Source organism: Leuciscus leuciscus, assembly GCF_965113295.1.
Source record: "Leuciscus leuciscus genome assembly, chromosome: 1".
Classification (NCBI taxonomy): domain Eukaryota; kingdom Metazoa; phylum Chordata; class Actinopteri; order Cypriniformes; family Leuciscidae; genus Leuciscus; species Leuciscus leuciscus.
Window position 1 is genome coordinate 13,130,414 of NC_138725.1, and position 22,215 is coordinate 13,152,628.

Sequence of the window (22,215 nt, forward strand, 5' to 3'; positions counted from 1 at the left end):
CTCTCCTCTATACTTCTAGAAGTGTGTTTAAAGTGAAACCTGAAGAAATCCTGATAGTGAGCGTGGAATTAATTGTGGGAGTGATCATTAACTCCACCCTCTTACTACACTAACCAGGAAAACACTCGTTATTCCTCGTTTCTGTCAAACTGACTCCTCGTGTCCAGACAAAAGTAATAAAGAATCAGCGATCAGTGGAGAATGAAGAAACAAGCTTTCAAGAAGGATTTATGATACGTTTGTTTCTGAACAGAGCAGATCTTAGTAATGAGCAACCCAGACATTATGCAGATGAGCGAGAGAGACTCAGTCCTCAGAACCAGGAGAACCAGCAGAACCAGAACTCAGGAGAACCAGGACCAGCAGACCCAGGAGAACCAGGAGCCGGACGCTGGCGATGAGGAGGCCGCGCTGAACGGCCCCCGGAGCCGCGAACACAAGCCGGCAGTGAAGAGAGAGTTTCTGCGCGAGATCTGCGCTGTGGTTCTGCTGCTCGGGTTCCTGAGTCTGATGTGGGTTCTGGTTCTGATCTCAGTTCAGCAGCTCATCATCAGCAGCAGAAGCACAGGACACTTCAACGCCACCCGGGCCAGGTACACTTTACCATAGTACAGCCTATCAGGTGCCTATAGTATTGCATTTCATTTTTGTTTTAAGCATGACTTTAATAATAATAATAATAATAATAATAATAATAATAAAGGTAGGCCTATCTAATTCAATGCCTTGTATACTTAAAACAAGAAAAAAGAAAAGGAAAAAAAAAAATATCTTCCAAGCCATGGTAAAATATAAGTGATTATATTGTAACTTAATAACATGAGGTTTAAAACATCAGGCCTAATGTCTGTTTGGGTTTGATTTGTATCCAGGATTCGGATTCGGCCGAATATTGGGCTTTTTTTTTACGGGTTTCGGTTTCTGTCGAACCTTAGATTTTCTTTTTCCACCGAACCGAGCCCTATAGGCATCACTACGCGCTACGCTGGTCGACGTCACGCCGCCGTTGTGAGAAAGTGAAAGTGAAAGTGTAACGCGATCGTGAGCAGAAAAAGTGTTGTTTGGCAGTACCTAGGCTACTTTCAGTCAAAAGAAGGTGATTCAAGTCGAGCTACATGTTCAATTTGCAATGCCGATTAGTCTCGTGGTGAAAAAAGGGCCCTAAACAATACACAACATCGCCGCTGTTAAAACATTTGCGAATGAAACCGAAATACGAGTTATGCATGAAGGAATCTACAGACAGCAGCCGAAATGCAGCAACTGCAGGTAGAGGGTTCACTCCTAAAAACCTGTGTTAACCAGACGAGCATTATTCTTTTTTTTTTTTTTACAGTTAAAATAAAATAAAATGAAAAATAGGCTACACTGCTGTGTTTACTTCATTAATGTGTTTACTGTGTTAATGGACTGAGGATGGGAGTAGGATTCGGTATTCGGATTCGGCAGAATCTTAACCAGTGGATTCGGTATTCGGCCGAACCCCAAAAATCTGGATTCAATGCATAGACGGGGGAAAATATTAAAACATGCTGTAATGTTAAACTATCAACAGTTTATGAACATTAAAATAAGAGGATATTTGCATTATTATTTGTATGTCATCCTGCAGATATCTCTTAATGCTTAAAGTTAGCATTAATTGAAAATTCATGTTTCTAAATGAATGCTTTTCATCTTATTGTAAATGTTTCATACATCCATAAAGAATAGAATAGAATAGAGCAGAATAAAGAGTTGAGTATAATAGAGTAGAGTAGAATAGGATAGAACAGAATATAATAGAGTAGAATATAATAAAGTATAGAACAGAATAGAATAGAATAGAATAGAGCAGAATAAAGTATGATATGATAGAGTAGAATAGAGTAGAAACGAATAGTCTTTATTGTCATTATACACAGGTGCAATAAAACTTGGCTTCACTGCAATAACTCGATAGGAACAAAACTAATATTACAGTAAAATAAAAAACAGAGCAGCAGAGTTGTGCTCACTTGTGTAAAGTTATGTGTTATGATGTGCATTAGGATGCATTTGGATCAGATCACCAGTGTCGGGCCGCGGACCATGGGAAGCCCAGAGATTGAGATCACGGTGAACTACCTTCAGGATCAGATCCAGCAGATCCGGTCTGAGAGTAAAGCTGGCTCTCACTCCATCACAGTGGACGTCCAGCGGCCCAGCGGCTCCTTCAGAATCGGCGGCTCCATCAGCCGCTACGACCGCCTGACCAACATCGCCGTCAAGCTCGAGCCCAAGAGCGGCGCGCAGCACTTCATGCTCGCTAACTGCCACTTCGACACGGTGGCCGACAGCCCAGGTGTGTTTCTACAACGCTTCACACATCATCCTTCTGGTGTTCTCCTCAGGAGACTTTGAGTTTATGTGCTTTAATAGAGTTATATTTCTTCATTAATTCCTCCTTTAGAGTTTGTGAGAATTAATGGAGATCTCAGTTACGTCTCATGTAAGTTTCAACTTTGATACAATATCAACTTTGTGTCTTAAAGGGATGGTTCGGAGTAAAATCAACTTAGGGTCCTTTGCACCATGACCTCGAGCCAAACACCCCCCCCAGAAGCCTGTTTGGCTCGAGGTCATGGTGCAAAAGACCCTAGGTTGGTTTTACTCCGAACCATTCCTTTAAGTATAAATATGTCCCTACTAGTTTCTTGCTGTGAGTATTATTAGGTGAAAGAGTTAATAAAATGTTATTGCTCAGAAGTTGCTCATTTGAGACTTGAAATGAAACATAATTGAGTTACATTAAAGGTATAGCGGAGGATGTTTTACTTCCTGGTGGGTAGTCTAAACTATTGGTCCTCCTAATTGTCAATCATTCTGGTGAATCAATCAAACTTTTCAAAAAGTGGAGAGGGCGGGTCTTATCTAAAATTTGGAAAGATCCTCTGCTATACCTTTAAGTATTTATATTTGTTTCTCCTTAAGTGGGAGCAAAATGTCTCAAATGAGTCTCTCGTCATGATCCGGAGAGAGTCTGGAGCTGTATAATGAATTTGGAGATTGGAAATGATTGAGTTTATATTGAGATCTCTAACTTTTTATTGCAAATTTGAGCAGTTTGAGACACTGTTGAAATTTATTCTGAAACTAACGGAATCTTTTTTCTCAGAAGATTGAGGAGAAACATGAGATGCGGGAGACTGCAGTCATTCTCTCTCGGTTTAATCTCATCGCTGCATGGGAGAAATAACTGAGATGTTAAAGGGATAGTTCACCCAAAAATGAAAATTCTGTCATCATTTACTCTCCCTCAAGTTGTTTCAAACCTGTATGAGTTTCTTTCTTCTCCTGAACACAAAAGAAGATATTTTGAAGAAAGTCGGCAACCAAACGACTGATGGACCCCATTGACTTCCATAGTAGGAAAAAAAAATACTATGGATGTCAATGGGGACCAGAAACTGTTTAATTACCAACCTTCTTTAAAATATCTTCTTTTGTGTTCAGGAGAAGAAAGAAAGTCATACAGGTTTGAAACAACTTGAGGGAGAGTAAATGATGACAGAAATTTCATTTTTGGGTGAACTATCCCTTTAAAGATCTCATTTGTGATTGGGAATCTAAAGGACAGGCTGTTGTTTGACTCTTGAGAAATTATGTTGAGCAATTGTGACATGATGTCATGAACAGATAATGCTCCATATTTATTAATGCGTGACCTTTATCTCAGTTTTGTTTGTTTAGTTTGCTGTTGTGTGGAGTGACAGTGATCAGATCGAGCAGTTTAAGGTTTCATTGTGTTTGGTGTCAGTGATCTATGAGTCAGATCTCGTGACTTTCTTATTTTTCACCGTGTTTTGTGTCTGATGTTGGGTGTATATGGACAGGCATGTTACATTGTTTGCATTATTTATGCATATGTAACACGTCAGGTCCTACTCCGCCCGCTCTGTGTGTGACTTGAACTCGGGTTTCCGGCGTGGGAGGCTAAAGAGCGCAGTCACTCGAGCCCCTCTCTTGAGATCAGGGAAGTAAGGTTTACACGCAGCTCTTACTAGCTGGCCTCTGTTACACATACAGTGTGTTATTTCCTATCACACTCTGACATGATCATCTGTGTTGTGAAATTCTGATCCTTAGAAAACCAGGAAGTGAAAGTGAAAAGCAGGAACATCGATGTGTGTGTGAGTGAGTCTCAGTGATCAGATTTGCTGATGTCTGCATGCAAAAGATGCATATGCATGAGTGCTTAATAGAGGTTATGCACTGACGTCACTTTCCCGCCGGATCACTCCCCCTTCAGCCGGACTGAGTGGCAGAAGAGCTGCTGTCTGACTGGATTTAATAGGGGAAACTGCGAAAACGCAAGTAAAACGAACGATTATCAGTTTAACCTAAAGCTTGGACTCGATATAGTGTTCCTTACAACTTACTAAAGTTACTGAACTTCCTAAAAACTTCCTAAAATATTGACATTGACAAATATTGAATCATGTTTCCTGACATTTATATGTGCCTGATTTCGATGCCGGAGAAATACATGAAGCAAATCTGCCTGTGAACGCTTTATATACATATAATATTGGTAGGTCTAAATCCGAGTGATCACTTATATCAATGTTATATATATTGTTACGGCCCTGTCTTCCACAGGTACGACCTCAGAATGTGATTGCTTGTAGACATCACTGTTAGTTGATTAATTTATGGGTGGAGAGTATGGCATTGGTACTTCTGGTGGAACGTAGTTCTCTGGAGAAGTTGTTTGCTCTAATTTGTTCTCTTTTATTTTGTTTATTATATATCAACATCTATCACCCCAATGAATTATTATCTTCTCTTTGTGTGTTTTTCACGGCATTCACGCTGAAAACAAATGTTGCCGCTCAGTGTTTCTGCCACTCAGTGTTTCTGCCTCTCAGTGTGCGTGACTGAAGTGACTCCAGCCAATGGTGACGTCACACGTATAACCTTTATAGGTGTTGTGGTTTTAGTCAGACTGTGATTTTGTTTGAGTTTCACAACAGTGTTGTTGTTCTTTCATGTTTGGATTTATGTTAAATTCCAGTCAGTTATGATTTGAATGCATTTGATTGTCAGGAATTCAATTGTTTTTTGTATCCGCATTATCAGCATCTTGCTTATAATTAATGGTTTTATGCATTGGTATCCATAGCATGTTTTATTGTTTTCTTTGAATCATATTTCTATATTTGTTTGCATGCTTTACTCTAGTGTATTAGTAATAACTGCAGGTACTGTGTGATCAATAACGTGTGTGTGTGTGTTTCAGGAGCCAGTGATGACGCCGTCAGCTGTTCAGTGATGTTGGAGGTTTTACGTTCTCTGGCCAATCTCTCCACACCACTCAAACACGGCATCATCTTCTTGTTCAACGGGGCAGAGGAGAGCGGGCTGCTGGTGAGAGGTCATAGCACTTTTATTCTGACACAGTTTAAGGTTGTTGTTTTTTTAAATATATATAAAGTAGAAGAGAAGAGAAAAAAGTGTTAATTAATGGATCAAGTGTTGCCAAAAAAAGATGAGTCTTCAGCCGTTTCTTGAAGATGGCTAAAGACTCATCAGCTCAGGTTGAGTTGGGCAGATCAGACGTGTGCTCTCTTCGGCTCGTTAAAGACCACTCTTGCTGCGGCATCTGGATCAGTTGCAGAGGTTTGACAGAGCAAGCTGGAAGACCAGCCAGGAGAGCATTACAATAGTCCAGTCTGGATAGAACTAGCGCTTGGACAAGGAGTTGTGTAGCTCTGAAAGGAAGGGCCTGATCCTCCTAATGTTGTATAAGGCAAATCTGCAGGACCGGGCAGTTCTAGTAATGTGGTCAGTGAAGTTAATTTGATCATCAATTACAACTCCAAGATTCCTGGCTGTCCTGGATGGAGTTATGGATGATGAACTTAGACACCTCACCCCTCCATGACACCCTAAAGGACCTACTAAGAGGTAAGACTTGAACCATTGGAGTGCGGTTCCTGAGATGCCATTCATCTTCAGGATTGACAGGAGGATCTGGTGGTTTACTGTATCAAACGCAGCAGACAGATCCAGCAGGATGAGAACTGAGGATTTGTAAACTGCTCTTGCCAGTCTAAGAGCTTCAATAACCGAGAGCAGGGCAGTCTCAGTTGAGTGTCGCTTTTGAAGCTAGACTACTTGTTGTTCAGGAGGTTGTTCTGTGTAAGAAAGGCAGAGATCTGGTTGAAAACAACTCATTCAAGTGTTTTAGCAACGAATGGAAGAAGGGATACCGGTCTGTAATATTCTAGAAATGATTTGGAGGGGGTTTCTTAAGCAGGGGTGTTACACGAGCCTGCTTAAATGCTGTGGGAAAGATACCAGTGTGAAGAGAAGTGTTGATATGAGTGAGTAAGTACAGGTACAACTGAGGAAGAAATGTCTTGAAGTAGATTAGTGGGAATAGGATCAAGTGGACAGTTAGTAGGGTGATTGGAAAACAGGAGTTTGGAGACTGAGAGCAGAGAGAAAGAGGGGAGAATGTGTGTGTTAGCTGTTAATATGTGTGTCATTTTGTTGCATGACAAATTGGCCGCTGATGGTGGTTGTTTTATTCATGAAGAATGTGGCAATATCGTCAGCTGTTAGTGTTGATGGAGGCGGGTTGAGAAGAGAGGAGAAGGTTTTGCGAGAGTCAGAAGAATTGTTCATTTTGTTGTGATCGTAAGTCATTTTCGATTTGCACCACTTCCTCTCTGCAGCCCTGAGTTTAGAGTGATGTTGGCGGAGAATATTAGATAGCCAGCAGACAGAGGGGGTGATGCGGGCTGGCCTGGATGACAGGGGGCAGAAGTTGTCCAAGCTGGATGACCTCAGCGAGCATGTGATTATCTTAGTGAAATGTGTTCAGGTGGTTTGATGTGAATCGCTCACACCACTTTCATCATTCATGGTCTCACAGTGTGTTTGCCACACACACGCATGTTAAAGTGTAATTTGATCTCTTTTAACATATGTCTCTCTCTCAGGGGAGTCATGGCTTCATTACCCAGCATCCCTGGGCTCAGCAGGTGCGAGCGTTTGTGAACCTGGAGGCAGCAGGAGTGGGAGGAAAAGAGTTGGTGTTTCAGACAGGTAAACACTCCACACACACCTGTGTGTATCAGAGCTGAACGCCTTCAGCAGGAGAATCTGCACTGTAGAACAAGTGCCAGAGTTAAAGAGATCCACCTCATCTCGTGTCACAACGGTTCTCGGCCTCGAGAACACAAAGCAAGCATGACAATCAGCTAAAACAGCTAAAAAAGATATTATTTTAACTCACCCCAGGATTTATATGGTCTTGAAAAGCTGGGATAAATGAGGAAGCTTCATTGTAAAAGTGATTTCTAGACCTGGAAATGTCATAAAGATAATAAAACCTTAAAAGGGTCGTGCACTGCTGTGATTGGATGCTGTGAGACTTCAGTGTAAACGCCCACTGCTGTTATTGGCTGTGAGGCTTTAGTGTAAATGCCCACTGGTGTGATTTGCTGCTGTGAGACTTCAGTGTAAACGCCCACTGCTGTGATTGGCTGTGAGACTTTAGTGTAAATGCCCACTGGTGTGATTGGCTGACATCTTTGCATATGAAATAGCTAAATATTACATTTGGAATTGTCTGTACACACCAAAAAATTTAAGTAAAAAAATAAAGTTTTTTTCAATCAAAATAAATATGAATAGTTACATAAAACAAACAAACGACTTGTAGGCCTGCAAGTTTGTTGGGCTCCATGCGCACGGTCAAAAGCTCTCGCTCCAGCTCCCCCTTCCTGTCAGGAGTGGCATAGCATTACATGTTCTTCCCACACACTCACAGAAATAAAGAACATTAACATCATTATAACAAATTGGTATTTAAATGAACAAATTTATAAAATTAAATAAGATGGCAAGTTTGGCTCCTCCTAAATGGAGTCAGAAAGGTAGAGAATCGCTTATCTAAACCCAGATGTTGTGTTTGTTTTTCTCTGTGCAACACAAATGTTCTGTTCACATTCACTTCTATGATATGGAAAGAAGGAGCGTGATCATTCTATCAAACATCTGAACATGAGCCTGTGTGATGTGTGTGTGTGTGTGTGTGTCAGGTCCAGAGAACCCGTGGCTGGTCCAGGCGTATGTGCAAGCCGCTGTTCACCCGTTCGCCTCAGTCGTCGGTCAGGAGCTTTTCCAGAGTGGATTAATTCCCTCAGACACAGACTTCCGCATCTTCAGGGACTTCGGGAATATTCCTGGTATGGAATGCACACTGTAAAACATCTGTAAAAGTTATGGTAAAAAACAAAACAAAAAAAACAGCAGCTCTGATTGGCAGAGCTTTGACATACAATAATACAGTATTAACAAGTTAGAGATTAAACTTAAATTTACAGGAAAAATGCCTGTTTTATTTGAAATATTTAGTGGTATTTCAGTGATATATTGTTAATATAAAAATAAAAGTCATTGGTAATAAGAAAACCAGGAGTCTTTATCGAGACTGTGAGATTCCCATCATGTTAAAGACTTGGTCTTCTTCTTCGTCTCCTTCTACAGGGATTGATCTTGCGTTCATAGAGAACGGTTACCTGTATCACACTAAATATGACACTCTGGAGCGAATCCACATCGACTCCATCCGGAGAGCAGGTGAGACTCATCTGGATCTGGTTTCCCTCACAATACATAAAGATGTGTGAATTGCAGACACTAAATTATGTTTTATTAATACATTTCGGAAGGAGCACGTTCTGATAAGTAACTTCCCTTTGGGACAACACGCCAAATACACATAACCTTCACTCTACTTAATGATATGATAGTGTGAACTGGTGTGAATGTGTGTTTTGCTGCCTATGGATGCCTCGCTTTACCTATCAGTTGTTTTGAGAATGATGGACTTCCTGTTTCTCTCGGTCACTAGGCGACAACATCCTGTCTGTGCTCAAGCACCTGGTCATGTCGGATGAGCTGGCGGATTCCTCGGAGCATCGCCATGGTAACATGGTGTTCTTCGACCTGCTGGGATTGACGATGGTGGCGTATTCCGCTCGCGCCGGCACCATCATCAACTGTGTGTTTGCCGTCGCCACGGTGATCTACCTGGGCTGGAAGTGCATGTTGAGCAGCGCTGTGGGTACGTGATGGTCACATGACCAGACATCAGTTGTGTTTATTTACTGATATTGCTGAATGCTTTTATTCAGAAATGACATTAATGGGCATTTTTTTAAAAGAAGAATTGTTTTTTGCTGATAATGCTGATAATATTCATTATACTTATTAAATATTATAGAATATTTTATTGTATATATTATATTTTGGAAAATATCGTTCAAGTATTGTCTATATTTATTGAAGAGTATTTTAATTTCTGCTATGAGTTTGCCATGAAAATAGCCTGTGCTACTGATATGTTGTTAAGTGTATTTATTTATTTTAATGCCAAATCAGCAGCATTATTTAAATAAATACAATTTATTTCTAAAATATTTTTTAATAAATGATGTTAGCGCTGATAACTGAAAGCTGTGTGATATCCTGAATCTGTTCAGTTGTGTGTCGAACAGGCATCATCTAAAGGGGAGTATAAGATAGCTTCATACTGATGTATTGGATGTTAGCCTCTATAAAGCACTGATGTAATGTGTGTGTGTGTGTGTGTTTTGCTGCAGGCTGTCGGTGCACGCGTGATCTGGCGCGTGTGTGTATTGCTGCAGGCTGTCGGTACACCCGTGATCTGGTGTGTGCGGTGGTTATGGTGGTCCTGAGCTGGGTCGTGGCTCTGCTGACGGTTCTGTTCGTGGCCCTGCTCGTCACACTCATGGGTCGCTCCATGTTCTGGTACACACACTTCTACGCTGCCGTCTCTCTGTACGGATCCGCCGCCGCCGGCATGATCCTGCTGATACACACGCTGGCCAAGAGCCTGTACTACAGGGTGAGTGAGGGGACAAAACATATACCAATACAGTTCAAATCCCCGATGTGTTCTTGAACAGCCAGGTATCCCAGAATGCATCTCGCACCTACCAGCGAGCGTCAGTGGTGGAGGAGTAAACCCGTGTCATTTAAAAATACTACTGTTACTGTATTCACGAAATGTAGTTTTCAGGCGAGAATGTAGTAGTTTAAAGCTCAGTGCTTTATTATAAAGATGCCGCCTATTTGAAAGTTTGATCTGACGTTTTCAGAGTTGTGAGATCCGGGCGATCAGCGGGTGCTCAGCGCTCATTAACATTATCTTATACCACGGACTGGGTGAATACTCGATTCTGATTGGCTGCAGGGTGTCCATTAAAAAGTGATAGAGGACACCTAGTAAAGGAGTTCTGGTGAAACTGACTGTTTACCGTTCGAAATGAATAAATAAATGCACTGGCTACATCAGCTGTGAGTAACCATAGCAACAGGCAGTAAACTGAAGGGTTCTACGAGCTGAGCGGACTATAAATATCTCCGGTTGCTAAATAAACCATCAGGCGTAACCAGGGAAACCAAGTTATTGTTTGTAAAAACTTTAGATTTCGATTGTAAAACTAATTAAAATATAAACTAATGTTTTAAAAATGTGTTATTTGGCAAGTGACCATGGTAGGCCTATAAGCAGCTTAATGCCCTTCGAGGTGTCCATTGTCAGGTATTAATGGACTTCGGCGGAGGCAACCGTCCTCCCGTTGTCCATTAATACCTGACAATGGACACCTCGTTGGGCATTAACCCTTAAATCTTGTGTATATCTAATGTATCAATATCGTTTCGGCTAAGGGCAAAGTGAATTTCCATGACTTTATATATTTAGGCCAGGGATGGGCAACTTCGGTCCTGGAGGGCCACTGTCCTACAGAGTTTAGCTCCAACCCTGAAAAAATCACCTGAATCAAATTTTCTAGTAATCCTGAGGACCTTGATTAGCTTGTTCAGGTGTGTTTGATTAGGGTTGAAGCTAAACTCTGTAGGACAGTGGCCCTCCAGGACCGAAGTTGCCCATCCCTGATTTAGGCTATTTAACTGTACCGTTGTAGCCTACTAGAGCGTTGACTTTGTACGTTCGACTGATTGGTTGCTTTATTTCTTATTGTATAGCTTCTTATACTGTGACACTGCCACAGTAAAGCCCAGCACGATGCTCACTTAGGGGGAATTAGGGGACTTTTGTTGGTCACTAAAGACTTTTATTATGATGGGCAAGCCCATAAGAGGGAAAGGGTGGCCATTTTGATTGTGGTGTGTGTGGCACGCTTTTGGCTTCCTAACTCCAGAGCTTTTGGTCCAAAAAGATGATCTCTGAGAAAAAGAGTCATGGAGAATTAGACTTTTGAGCTGCTTTACAAGTAGACGCACTAGTCAAGTCAAGTCAAGTCAACTTTATTTATATAGCGCTTTTCACAATACAGATTGTATCAAAGCAGCTTCACAGTATTAAATTAAAATAGTACATCAGTGTTTGTTTCTAGTGTAGAATGTCCACGTTTGGTAATGCTGATCAATAGTATTGTTGATTGATTAATTAAATTAAGTATCCCCAGTCTGGAATAGGGGTCTGGAATATATATTTTCTGGAATATATATTTTTCCCGGACTATCCTCTTTCAGCTGGAGGACAACCTGTGTTTCTGTGAGGTCTGGAACCAGCAGATAATACTTTTTTCTCTTTTTGGGGACATTTGATTGTCAATCGTCATTGACACCCAAGCCTCCTATCAACCTAGAGTTTCCTACCTTTGGTCAAAACCGCGAAAACTGATGTTTTGGAGTTCATTGAAAAGTGTGAACTTCCTGTCGCTCAGACCACTCATGGATGTGGAGCCGCTAGCCACAATCAATGCAGTGCTAACAGGTCCAGGAGTTGGTGGGCAGCTGAAAAGTTAAAGATAAGCAACTGGGATGAGTTCAAACACGCCTTCATCTCTGCCTTCCTTTCCTCTCTCTCTCTCTGTCTCTCAGTGTGTTCGGAGCGCGAGTCGTGTGGATCTGGCCGAGCTCTTCTTCGACGTCAGTCTGCTGTTGTGGTGTTGTTTGCTGCTCTTCCTCACTGTGCATGGCTTGTGTTCGGCGTACGTGCCGATGATGATGGTGGTGTTTCCGCTCGTCAGCAAAGTGCTTCTCAGAATGATCATCAGAACCAAAGGTCAGAGGTCACGCCACACACACCTGATTCACATTCACTTGTCCTGTCTCCACTCCATCAGTACAGTAAAACATTGTGTGTCTACATTATTCCTCTGAGATTTTGCTTATTTGGTGTATTTGAAGCATATTTGTTTTTACAGCTGTCGTGGTTGCTTAAGATATTAATTGTATATTATGATTTTTTTTTGATTTTTTTTTTAAGTGCTATAAAAATATATTTTTAAATAAGTGAAAATGTTTTTGTTAGGTATACAGATTAATACTGTGTAGACAAAATGATATGCTCTCACTGTAACAATGCTGACATGGAAGCAGATGAAAATCATGATGCACAGGACCCAAATACAGTTTATTATAATGGTGATAATCCAACAAATGTGGAACATAAACCATGAGTTAAGCATGAAACACAAAATAAACATGACCTAGATACTTGACTAGAAACCATAACCCTGGAACATGGACCAGCATTCAAACTTCAATACACAACAAAGTAGGCTTGTTCGACTTGTTCTTGTTGTCATTAGTCTTTGTGTATTCAAGCCCTCATGTTTGCCATGTTACTAGGCTTGTTCGACTTGAACCGGCGCTGCACAGACCAATCGGTTTATGACATCAAAGCACCGCGAGAGTGATTCAAAAGCATAAGGAGTCGGTGCTTTGATGTCATACACCAATCGTTCTGTGCAGCGCCGGTTCAAGTCGAACAAGCCTAGTAATATGGCAAACATGAGGGCTTGAATACACAAAGACTAATGACAACAAGAAACACCTGTGAACAATCAAACAATGAACCAATCAGAAAGTGACACATAAACAGGGGAAACATGATAAGGAACCAGGAAACATGACTCTGAGAATAACAAAATAAAATACATGAAACTGAAAGTGACAATCACCATGATACAAAGTTAATATTTTTAAGGTGAAATTCCAGTCATTTGCTTTGGCTTCAGTACAATGTCAACACAAAAGGCAATTACTTGATTCTGGATTGTTTTTTGTGTAATATATAATTTCTGTATGCAAATATAAAACAGACTTAACATTTTAGCAAAATTGTTTTTTTATTTTTATATTTGTATTAAAACTGCACAAAATTTGTTTTTAAGTTGTTTAGTAGAACTGGTCAAAATTCCTTTATAATATGTGTTTTAAAACTGGACTTTTATTCTGCCATCCTTTTATGGTGTTTCAGGTCTGCAGTAGTTTAGCTAAAGATGGGGTAAAAGGGCAGAAATCAGGGCTCTGATGTTTAAATGAGGTCATTCATGATTTAGTGGGACGTGTGTGTGTGTGTGTGTGTGTGTGTGTGTGTGTGTGTGTGTGTGTGTGTGTGTGTGTGTGTGTGTGTGTGTGTGTGTGTGTGTGTGTGTGCAGGAGCATCTCTGTTGTACACCGTCCTGTACCTGGTGGGTCTTGCCTTACCGTACGTCCACATCATGTTCATCATCTGGGCGGTTTGCGAGATGTTTACACCCATCCAGGGCCGCAGTGGAACCAGGGGAATCCGACCCGACTTCTTCATGGGGTCAATTGTTACCCTGGCAACCGTGATTCTGTCTTCCTATTTTGTGAGTCATACAGACTAACTGTAACACAGTAAATGCAAATGTAAACATTCAAAATTCAAACCTTTAAATTCAAACCTTTAAATTCAAACATTCAAAATTCAAACCTTTAAATTCAAACATTCAATGTATGACAACCAGAGATTAAATCATCTTAGGTTTCGTGTACTTTTGCGTCCATTCCTTTTTCCTTTTTTAAACCAGAAATTAAATATGGAAGATGTGGTTTCTTCTTTTTTTATTTTAACACTGATTAATAGAATCAGCAGATACAAGCAAATTTTCCTTAAGATTATTATTTAATGAAAAATAATATAAATTATATATACATCTTGTTTTTTTTATATGCCTCTTGTTTAGCACTCCATGTTATTGAGCTTGTGGTCTCGATCAAATCCCTTTGCTTTTCACTCTGTTATATATATATATAAAGGCCAAAACGACTTCTAAATTACTGTGTCTCTTTTGTCTGGCTGTTAGGTGTTTTATATTGTTTTATGTGGAGAAATTGTAAAGGTTTAGGAGGTGCTTATAGGCTATGTTAGATTTAGCCGACTGTTCAAATTGAAAATAGCCCAACATATGTCATGATGACAAAATATATCCCAATATATTACTGCAATGAAAATTCCCATGCGCTTTGCCTCAGTGGAGGTTTGACATGAATTGTTTCTCAGTTCTCATTGAAAGCAATGCGTTACGGATGTGTCACTGCTATATTCTAAAGCGCTTTACGTGTCTTAATGTACTAAAACAACACCCGGGGGAAACAATTTTTGGTAATAAGGTGAATACTGAATTTGGTCCTTCAATATCACTGTCTTAGTACATTAAGCCACATTAAGCGGTTTTCACGTAAAGTGCTTTAAGAATGTCCCGCGTTCTTGTCGTCAGTATAGGAACCTCATTTCTCTCGGACAAGTATCGGAGAATGGGTTTACTTTTAACAGGAACAAGAGGGGAGCAATCTCGCCTGTCATCATGTTGGGACTTTAGAATTTATAGAAGAAAACTTGCAAATTGAATTTTTTTCAACATTAATTCATTTTTAATCTTGGTTTATAAAGATGTGTAACCATGGTAATTGTTCCTTCAAGCAAGGGTGATCAAAAACCTAACTCAGAAAAGAAAGGAGATAATTTATTGACACTAATTACATTTTTGTAATATTGATTTATTTAAGAAAATACACTGTACAAAAAAAAAAAAACTACACGGAACATCTTATCCCAGCTTTTCTCTCTCTCTCTCTCTCTCTCTCTCTCTCTCTCTCTCTCTCTCTCTCTCTCTCTCTCTCTCTCTCTCTCTCTCTCTCTCTCTCTCTCTCTCTCTCTCTCTCTCTCTCTCTCTCTCTCTCTCTCTCTCTCTCTCTCTCTCTCTCTCTCTCTCTCTCTCCAGATGCATTTCATCTATCTGTGGCGCAGCACGAAGTGTGTGTTGGCTGTTCTGGGGTCAGTGTTCACGCTGATGTTAGTTCTGGTCTGCTCTGGTCTGTTCTTCCCGTATTCTGGTGACCCGTCCAGCCCGCGACCCAAACGAGTCTTTGTTCAGGTACTGTTAGAGTTTACTCAAACTCAAACCACAACATACTGTCCTGTCGGGAAATAAAATAAGCATTAGCTGGAAGTAAGTTTGTTTTTATATATATTTTCATTTAATTTAGTTTAAAACGTTTATAAAAATGGTAATGCTTTACAATAAGGTATTAGTTAATATTAGTTATACATTAACTAACATGAACTAACAATGAGCAATGTAATATTACAGCATTTATTAATCTTTTTCAATGTTAATAAAAATGTTCATGTTAATTCACAATGCATTAACTAATGTTAAGAGATGCAACTTTTGATCTTAATTATGTATTGGTAAATGTTGAGGTTAACGTTAAGATTAATAAATGTTGTAGAAGTATTTATCATTGTTAGTTCATGTTAACTACCATAAAAAACTATACATATATAGACATATAAAAAAATATAAAAATAAAAACTCAAATTTTCAAAATACTAATAAATACTGTAATAGTATATCAATCATACAAAACACATCACTGGTTCAGAGGAATAATCCAGGATAAATCCTTGTTTAAATGGTGTTTGTAGTAATGAACTGAGTCAAGCAGAGTCAAGAACTACACAGCATAACCTGGGAGTATATGTGAGACCACACTCAAGAGTGTTAAAGTGTTCAAATAAAGCCCTATTCGGACAGTAACTGTTTCTCATGTGGACGTCTGTAATAATACATCTGCATGGCACCTCAGTGATAAAACTCAATTTATTAAGAGTTTTGTATCATATGAACCTGCGTTGATCACGTGGTCATTCGCATGATTGCTGTAAATAAAATGTCATATACATGGAATAATACGAATAAATTCGTATTTGATTTAATAGGAAAATAATGTTCTATTTATTATTTAATTCTAATTTTTTCCTAATTTTTTTTATCTCAAAAGGATGTAATTTTAAAAATATGGAAATTAGTGGAAACAAGATAATGAGGTAACATTAAGCTGCTTGGTTTGTATTGTTAATGTTGTAAATAGCCTACATATTTTAAAATTGTATCATATTGCTGTCACAATAACGGCCCATTTCAAATGTTTATGTGCTTTCTTCTTTTTCTCAATCACACACTGATCATCATAATGGTGACAGTTTGTGATTTTCTCCTTCAGTGATTCTGCTTGTTAACAGCAGGTGTTCATCAATAATGGTCAATCGTCACTTAATTATCTCATTAACTGCTTCAGTGTTCATTTAACACTCATGTTTTAACTTTAACACTTTTGAGTGTGGTCTCACATATAATCCCAGAAGAGTTCATTTTACACTGGAGTTTTTGCTGTGTACAGATATTAATCTTATGTTTGTTTGTTTTTTTGTTAAAGCACTTTAGATTATTTCTTCAGTAAAATGTGTCTAAATCCAATGAAGTGTGTGTGTGTTTTCAGCACATCACACGCAGGTTCCACGCGCTGGACGGATCTCTGCAGAGCTCAGACTCGGGATTCTGGATCAACAGTCTGGATTACACCGGCATGGAGCACATCACTCCTCATATCCCGGAGATCAATGACAGCATCCACACACACTGTCAGCATCACTACTGCCCCTTCCCATGGTTCTCCATCACGTGAGTGTGTGGTGTCGGAGGATTGGGGGATGTAGTTCATGAACCTCGTGACGTCTTTCTCTCGTTTCTTCAGGGAGAACTGGTATCTTCCGGCTCCTGAAGTCTCTCCTGACGCTCCGCTGGACTTCCAGCTCGTATCCAGACAGGACACTGAACGGGGAACCATTAACATGACCTTTGAGGTCAAAGGTGAGAGTTCAGCCTCATTTCATCAGGAACCAAATGGGAGTGATGTCTGCCAGATTTCTAATGTACATAAGATGATTGTTTTTACTATGTGTATTACATTATCTATTTTAACAGAGATATTATTTCTTGCTTTTGATACTTTATTTAAACCAATTAGTATTTCCTTGTAAAAAAATTAAATATAATCATTATAATTATGTATTTTAAGTAATGTAATAGGCTATTGTTTGCTTAGGTCCATTTTTCTAACCACCTATAAAAATTAATTACCGATTAGTCGTTGAAATAATCGTCCAATTACTTGATTACCAAAATAATCGTTAGTTACAGATGACTGTTTTTCAAAAGCAGTTTTTTTTATTATTAAATCTGCTTTTAGTTTAAATTAATATATTACAAATTTTCCCATTTTTTTAACTAGTACAACAAATACAAATTACTAATATTTAGATTTATTGCTAGTTGCAATTTTATATGTTGATAAAGTATTAACATTTTAACAAGTTGTATAATTATATGCAAATAATACATTTAATAACTATATTAAAAAGAATAAATAATCACATGATAATATATAAAAAAACACACTTGTATAAATAAATATCAAAAAGAATAATGACTGTTGATGACTAATCCTTAAACTTTTTTTTTATAATTAAAGCTGCTGTTTAAAATATAATACATGTCTGTATATATAGCATATTTATTTAATTTGTTGCATTTCTTTAATTTTTAAAAAAAATCCTTATTTTACAAAATACATGAATATATACATTTGTATTAGCTATTTATTAAACTTTTTATCCATCCATCCATACAAATATTTGCCTTGATTTTTAGAGAATACAATAAAATAATCAGCAGCGTTCAATAATCCAGTGAGTGTGTTTGACTGGTTTAGTTCACTCTCTGTGTTTATTAATGATTAATAATCTCTGATAATGTCTGTGTTTATTAATGATGAATAATGTCCACATGTTCAGCGTCTCCTGTTGTTCTCGCTCAGGTCCGAGTCACATGTCTCTGCGCGTAGAGCCCGGCGCCGGCGCGTCTCTGATGTCCCGGGCATTGGGCGACGGGAAGCTGCACTACGACAGCAGCAGAGTAGACTTCATAGATTACTCTCACGGCCTCGACGCTCCTGCCTGGAACTTCTGGTTTGAGATTGAGGTGGACTTGAGCTAAAGAACCACAGATGTAACATGAGGAGCGTGGAGGTGTTTATTGTGTGTGTTGATGTGTGTTTCTCGTCTTCAGCCGCCCGAGTCCTCAGACGTGTCTCCTGACGAGGGCTTGATCTCTCTGGCCGTCTCAGCTCATTACTTCTCCGGTTCAGACCAGCGCTCCGAGGAGCTGGACTCGTTCCTGAAGAGATTCCCAGCCTGGGTTTTCCCGTCCTCATGGATCAGCACATACCACGTGTACAGATACTGAGGGCCACACACACACACACACACACACACACCACTCACTGAAGACCCATGAATGACGAGGGCCGAGAATTACTTAGATTTCCACACACCTGCAGTTCTCCGACTCTCTGCGGAAGGGAAAAGTGCGTACGTCTGATTGGACCCTGACGTGAAGCTGAGAACTTTTCCATGTCAAAGACGTCCATTTTTTTTTATAAATATGATCGTTGGCGTCAGGGCCGGCGCTAGCCATTTGGGTGCCCTAAGCACAAATGCTTGGTGGTGCCCCCCCCCCACCCACCAAGGGAATAACAACCATTCAGAATTTCTTAGTTAGGTTCTCTTTACTTCCAAAGTAACTGCTGCAAATAAATAATTTTACATTAACAATGGCACCAAACATGAAAAGAAATAAATAATATAAAGGTTAAAATTATAAATACCAAATACCACCACAATTACTAAAAACACAGATTTGGAACTGAACAATGTAAACACAGAAAGTTAAAAGTGCAAAGGTCAGGCACAATATAATAATTCTGTACATAATTTGACAACTCTGTGAATATGAAAATATACAAACACTGAGATTGTGGGGTTTTTTTTTCTTCTAATTGCAGTTTCAAAGTAAAAAGTAAAAAAAGAAAAAAAAAAAGAAAGATTTTAGCCATGCAGGGCTAAAGCCCCGGATCTTTTGCACTACTATAGCGACGCCCCTGGACATGCATACGCATAGGCGTAATTTGCGGGTAGGACATGTCCCCACCACTTTTGAAACATCTCGCGGCACGAATGTACCAATACAAACAAACAAAACATCTCCAGTTAACCAGCAGAGCATTCATTTCATTCGTTTTTTAAATAAGAGTCGATCTAGCGCTGGAATGTGTTGTTTTTTTAAATCAACTGATCAAAGTGCTCGTTGCCGAGCGATCAGTGGCGCGGATACTATGTTTGTTTCTGGCTCGCGCACAGCCTTCACTCAGACGCGCGTTTCAATCCGTTGTGGAGAGACTCTCTATTCGCTCCGGTACAATTAGAAAACAAAAAGCACAAAAAGTGTCCCTGCCTGATATACAACCACTAAAAAACATAATCGGTTTTGATAAAAAAAACAAACAAAAAAAACGATATGAGTGCGGACTAGAACTCAGAACCTCTGACACGCTTGGCAAAAATTCTACCACTGGACCACTTAAATACACACATAATTTTCGTCGGATCAACATATAATAGGCCTCATTGAACGACCACTTAAACCCAATATTAACATGCTTTAGACATATTTTATTTGTTATTTATACTAGTACCCTATTGTGATGATTTTTCACGACCCAGAATTTTTGGTGCCCCCCCAAGCACTTGGTGCCCTACGCGCAGTGCGTGATGTGCGTGTGCGGAGCGCCGGCCCTGGTTGGCGTGGATTTTAGCGTACGCACACCTTAAGGTCAAATTTGTGCACAAACGTCTTATAGATGAAGCCCTTGGTGTTTTATATGCAACTTTATTTTCAGATTTAGTTCTGATCATTCTGGTAAATGCACATTCAGCTGGATCCAAACCTTGAAACCCAAGGGCTTTTTTATTTATTCGTTTTAAGTGTTGGAGGATTGCTCATGTTTGCATGTTTTTTATTTGTATTATTTTCACAGCAGTGAACTTTCACAGGTGAAAGGGCAAATGACCCACTTATTCAGTTCAGTTTGTTTTTATTTGATAGGGACAAAGCATGTTAATGAACATTTGCACAAAATACACAATGTAAACAAGCCGGATTATAGCAACATTGCTAATTTATGTCCGCAGTAAAATTTTCAAAACTCAATTATGTTTTTTTTTTTTTTTTACAGTGATGAAATGAGAGGGGTTTTTTATCCAACACTTTTATCGCCTTCTCATACAGTGTTTCTATAAACTTTAGAGTTGTCACCTGTGAATGGCCAACTATTGAAACAACTGGATATGTGAAAAAAATCATTGAATATAAATACAACCTTGCAGCACCAACTGTCAAGAATGGCCTAATGTACTTCAAATTCTTTAAATACAATTTTAAAATATTAGACAACTTTTTTACATGGCTTTTAAAAGTAAGAGTAGAATCCAAGGTAACCCCAAGATACGTAAACTCTTTAACAACTTCAAGTTCCTCCTCTCTCAGAAATACATTTGAATGTGTCATCTCTACTAAAACATCATATATTCCTGCCAATCCTGTATATTGGTCATAGCAGAAGTCAAAGTAATCAAGGCTTTTTCAAAATTCTTAGCATGGGTAAAAATTACTACATCATCTGCATACATCTGAACATTTACATCTTTAAATACTCCAGGTAAATCACCGATATAAAGTGAAAATAGAATTGGTCCTAAAATAGAACCTTGTGGAACACCCTTCGGGCAAGCAATGTAAGAAGATTGTATATCATCAATACATGCACATTGTTTCCTATTTAAAAGATAAGATTTTATCCAAAGTATTGCTTCCTCTGAAAAATGTAAATTTGTTAGTTTAGATAAAAGCACCTGATGGTCAACAGTGTCAAATGCATTCTTTAGATGTAAAAAGACAGCACCAACACACACATTCTTATCTAATAAGCATTTCACTTTCTCAAAAAACAAACAGTTTGCTGAATCTGTTGAATAATTACTGCGAAAACCAAATTGCATTGGATATAAAGAAGTAAAACCCTTGTTTAGATGATTAGTCAAAAGATTAGCTACCCATTTTTCTGCTACCTTAGATATAATCGGAAGGATACTAATTGGCCTACAATTTTTCCAACTTGATTTATCTCCAGATTTGTAAATTGGGACAACTGTAGCCACCTGAAGGACAAGTTTACCATGTGTGTTATTGGGCATACTAAAGAATCTTTATTTGATTTTAAAAATGTTGTATCAAGCCCATAGGCGTCCTTTGCTTTGGAGCTTTTTAAAGCATCACTAATATGTGCTACTTCTAACTCGGTTATTTCATCTATTCGATATTTGGTTGATCAAATTGAATACTGTAGGTCTATAAGTAACGTCTTTTATGGTAAAAAGCTGGGTTAATTCATCAGCTGAATTCATAAAATGTGCATTAAAATCAGTGGCTATAGTTAAATAATCATTTACTAAAATGTTGTTAATTTTAAGTTCAAAACTTTTATCAATGTTCTTTTGTTTTCCTGCAAATTTTTTAATGGTTTGCCAGATTTTTTTTTTCCATCCCCTTTTGACCCCTTAATAATGTTCATAAAAAACTGGCTTTAGCCTTTCGTAAAGTCTGTCTTACTTTATTCCTCATAGAAGTGTATTTATATCGATCAGTTAAAAGACCAGAATTCAGTGATTTTTTTAAGGAGCTGATCTCTATCCTTCACCAATTTCCTACATTCATAGTTAACCCAGGGCAACGTCTTCCCTTTTATTTTTGTTAACCGTCCCCTTCTAGTAAACAACTTCTTTAACGTTTCCCAAAAAGTACTCAGAGTACTCTCTCTGTGGCTGCGTTCGAAACCGCATACTTCCCTACTATATAGTATGGTAAAAAGAGTAGGCGAGCGAAAAAGTATGCACGAGTCCTCTGTGTTCATAAAAGAGTAGGCGAGAATTACCTGGGTGACGTACTAATTATCGCGAGATCCGGACGTACGTATACTTATAGTGCGTTCAAATATGCCTACTTTCCTACTATATAGTAGGCAAAAACAGTACGTGAAGGAAGCAGTACGTTCGAAACATATCAGTATTCATAAAAGAGTAGGCGAGAAGTTCCCGGATGGCTTACTACTTCCGCCCGGATTTCTGAGTGCTCA

At 38.9% G+C, this 22,215-nt stretch overlaps 1 protein-coding gene across 4 annotated transcripts; it reads left to right on the plus strand.

Annotated features, from left to right (window-relative positions):
* Window positions 1-95: 95 nt before the first annotated feature.
* Window positions 96-20,234, plus strand: LOC309498304 (endoplasmic reticulum metallopeptidase 1-like). Of its 4 annotated transcripts, none has more exons than XM_082168941.1 (15): window positions 96-593; window positions 2,031-2,323; window positions 5,261-5,388; window positions 6,969-7,074; window positions 8,073-8,219; window positions 8,521-8,613; window positions 8,888-9,100; window positions 9,639-9,904; window positions 11,911-12,094; window positions 13,477-13,670; window positions 15,066-15,218; window positions 16,627-16,808; window positions 16,882-16,997; window positions 18,004-18,167; window positions 18,255-20,234. In XM_082168941.1, the coding sequence occupies exons 1-15, from the start codon at window positions 268-270 to the stop codon at window positions 18,429-18,431; spliced, it is 2,742 nt and encodes a 913-aa protein (XP_082025067.1). In that variant the 5' UTR covers window positions 96-267; the 3' UTR covers window positions 18,432-20,234. The 4 variants fall into 4 exon arrangements, with proteins under 4 accessions (XP_082025067.1, XP_082025068.1, XP_082025070.1 ...); XM_082168942.1 differs by having other exon boundaries at window positions 18,031-18,167; XM_082168944.1 differs by lacking the exon at window positions 96-593 and adding an exon at window positions 699-1,096.
* The last annotated feature ends 1,981 nt before the right edge of the window (window positions 20,235-22,215 follow it).

What these genes read in the sequence shown, in the direction of transcription:
- LOC309498304 (XM_082168941.1), top strand. Translation starts at nt 268, where the DNA reads ATGAGCAACCCAGACATTATGCAGATGAGCGAGAGAGACTCAGTCCTC. An exon ending in CCAAACGAGTCTTTGTTCAG is followed by an intron (nt 15,219 to 16,626) that starts GTACTGTTAGAG and finishes GTGTGTTTTCAG; the next exon opens with CACATCACACGCAGGTTCCA. An exon ending in CATGACCTTTGAGGTCAAAG is followed by an intron (nt 16,998 to 18,003) that starts GTGAGAGTTCAG and finishes GTTCTCGCTCAG; the next exon opens with GTCCGAGTCACATGTCTCTG.